This window comes from Urtica dioica, chromosome 12 (genome assembly GCF_054948205.1).
Source record: "Urtica dioica subsp. dioica isolate 48M chromosome 12, U.dioica_male_clone48M_v1_H2, whole genome shotgun sequence".
NCBI lineage: Eukaryota > Viridiplantae > Streptophyta > Magnoliopsida > Rosales > Urticaceae > Urtica > Urtica dioica.
In genome coordinates this window covers 22,822,684-22,824,897 of record NC_142767.1, presented here as the reverse complement: position 1 = coordinate 22,824,897, position 2,214 = coordinate 22,822,684, and the positions used below count along the sequence as shown (strand labels likewise).

General features: G+C 40.1%; 1 protein-coding gene across 1 annotated transcript; it reads left to right on the top strand.

Annotated features, from left to right (window-relative positions):
• The first annotated feature begins 378 nt into the window (after positions 1–378).
• On the top strand, positions 379–1,108 carry LOC149380520 (serine protease inhibitor, Kazal-type family protein). Its single transcript, XM_089603600.1, has one exon. It carries the CDS (start codon positions 508–510, stop codon positions 886–888), a length of 381 nt encoding a protein of 126 aa, XP_089459726.1. The 5' UTR covers positions 379–507; the 3' UTR covers positions 889–1,108.
• The last annotated feature ends 1,106 nt before the right edge of the window (positions 1,109–2,214 follow it).

Here is a 2,214-nt window from a genome sequence, read left to right as displayed (position 1 = left end):
ACCCCTTCATCCCGGTTAAGCCGATTGGCGTGGGGGGAAGGTGCGTGCTGGGTGTTGTTAGCTATGTCAACAATGTTGACATCTATTTTTTCTCTTCACTATGAGATGTCAATATTGTTGACATAAATATCAACAATGTTGACATCTCGGTGGCATTTTGGGTCATATTAGTCTTTCGGTGAAAGTGGGAAAATGTTATGAAATTATTGGCAAATTAAGCAATTGCTCATGGTTAAAATGAAAGAAAGGTATTTATTATTAATATTTATTTAAAAGCGAAGAAAGGTATTGAAAAAAGTGTGATGTTCTTCTGGAAAACAAATGGCGGGACCCACATAACAGCTATAACCCAACGGACGACCGAACCACATTACTTCCTTTGATTCCCACACTTTAGTCTTTATTTCGACTTTCTCTATTCGTTTCATTTGAATTATTCAACCAAAAAAAAAAAAATCCCCAATTCCGCAAAAGCCCTAGAAACTGAAAATTCCCAAACTCCCAAAGATGAAGAGGATCGGTCCTATCTCCGCGACCATCCTCGTCCTCATCGCCGCCATGATCGTCCTCCCCGCCGCCGTACGATCCGACGGCGGCGAGATCCGGCTTCCCTCCGACCACGGCGAGCCCTGCGCCGCCGAGCCGGAGAATCGCCCGAACTCGTGCCCGGTGAAGTGCTTCCGAACGGACCCCGTGTGCGGCGCCGACGGAGTGACGTACTGGTGCGGCTGCGCCGACGCTCGATGCGCCGGAGTCAAGGTCGCCAAGCTCGGCTTCTGCCAGGTCGGCAATGGCGGCGCCGCCCCTCTCTCCGCCCAGGCTCTGCTTCTGGTTCACATTGTATGGCTCATAGTCCTCGGATTCTCTCTATTGTTCGGTCTCTTCTAATTGTTTCATTCATTCTTGAGATATAGCTAAGAGATTGATTCATTGTGTATTCATTCATTTTACCACAAGTTTTTTTTTTATTTTTTTTTATTTTATACTATAGATAGATTCTTTTGTTCTGTTCATATGAATATTATTGGTTTTTATTTCCAGTGTTCTACGAAGGCTTCGCTTTATTGATAAAATTCTTGACTTGGTCACGTATGAATTTCTTTAGGCTTGTGATTAAAGCTGAGATTTTTAAACTTTTATTTTGAAAATTTAATTTACTTTGTCATTACAGAGTTTGATTAACCAAAGGTTTGATGGAATGCAAATCACAGAGTGGAGGAATGATCCTACCAAAACAATAATATAATGTTTATAAAGTGAAATTTTTTATTGAAGTTTCCCAGTGACACAATTGACACGCTATCTGTTCAATCTGCTATTGAAAAATACTTCCTGATTGCTCATACAACATGGACAAGTCTCTACATTTCTTTTCTTTTTTTTTTGCCTAAAAATCAAGTAACAGAAGAAACTTTTGATGGGATCTGAAAAGTTGACAGAAAAGTGTATTAAAAGAAACACAATTAAATGAGTGCTGTATTCCGATCTTGGGACTCTGACTTGGGTCCTTGAAAGTGATCGGCGCTTGATGTTCGAGTTGTAGAAACATCAAAGTTACGGTTTTAAATCTGTGTAGATCTGCTCTACGGTTTAAATACCTAATTTGAGTCCCTCCATAAACTCTTTTACTCTGTTTGAAGATGATTTCGAAGAAAAGGTAAGCGCCCAAAATCAGAGTTGGTCAAACAGTCGATCTCCGGACAACCCTTTCTCCGTCGCTGCTGCTAGTTCCTTTGCCGTCCCTCATTCCTCTCATTCGTAAGAGCAAAGAAGCCTGTGCTTTTTTAACCTGCAATATAATATAATTAGGGGTTCGTTGTGGTCTTAGGACCTTCTATTGTTTTATTATTATTATGATCATTTCGGTGTTGAGCTTAATTTGTGTTCTCTCTCCGATACGGCGCTTTTGGCTCTTGCTATACAACAGGTGACTTTGACATTGCTTCAATTTTTTTTTTTTGTTATAAATCAAAATCAAACGAGCTTCGAACTTGCTTCATTTTCAAATTAGTGGGAATTGAAGCTTAGGTCTTTTTTTTCCAAACCTCGTTTGTTTCGTAATCTGCTATACAGCAGTGTCAACCTGCCATGGACGACCTCGAGTTAGCCTTTTTTTTTGTTTTTAAACTAAAAACCCGTATAGTTCACATTTTACTCTTTTTTTACCAGCTGTGTGATCGTAAAAGATGAGATTGTCATTTCCTCCGGTAGAAA

Coding starts and splice junctions, on each gene's coding strand:
- LOC149380520 (XM_089603600.1), top strand. CDS start 508: ATGAAGAGGATCGGTCCTATCTCCGCGACCATCCTCGTCCTCATCGCC.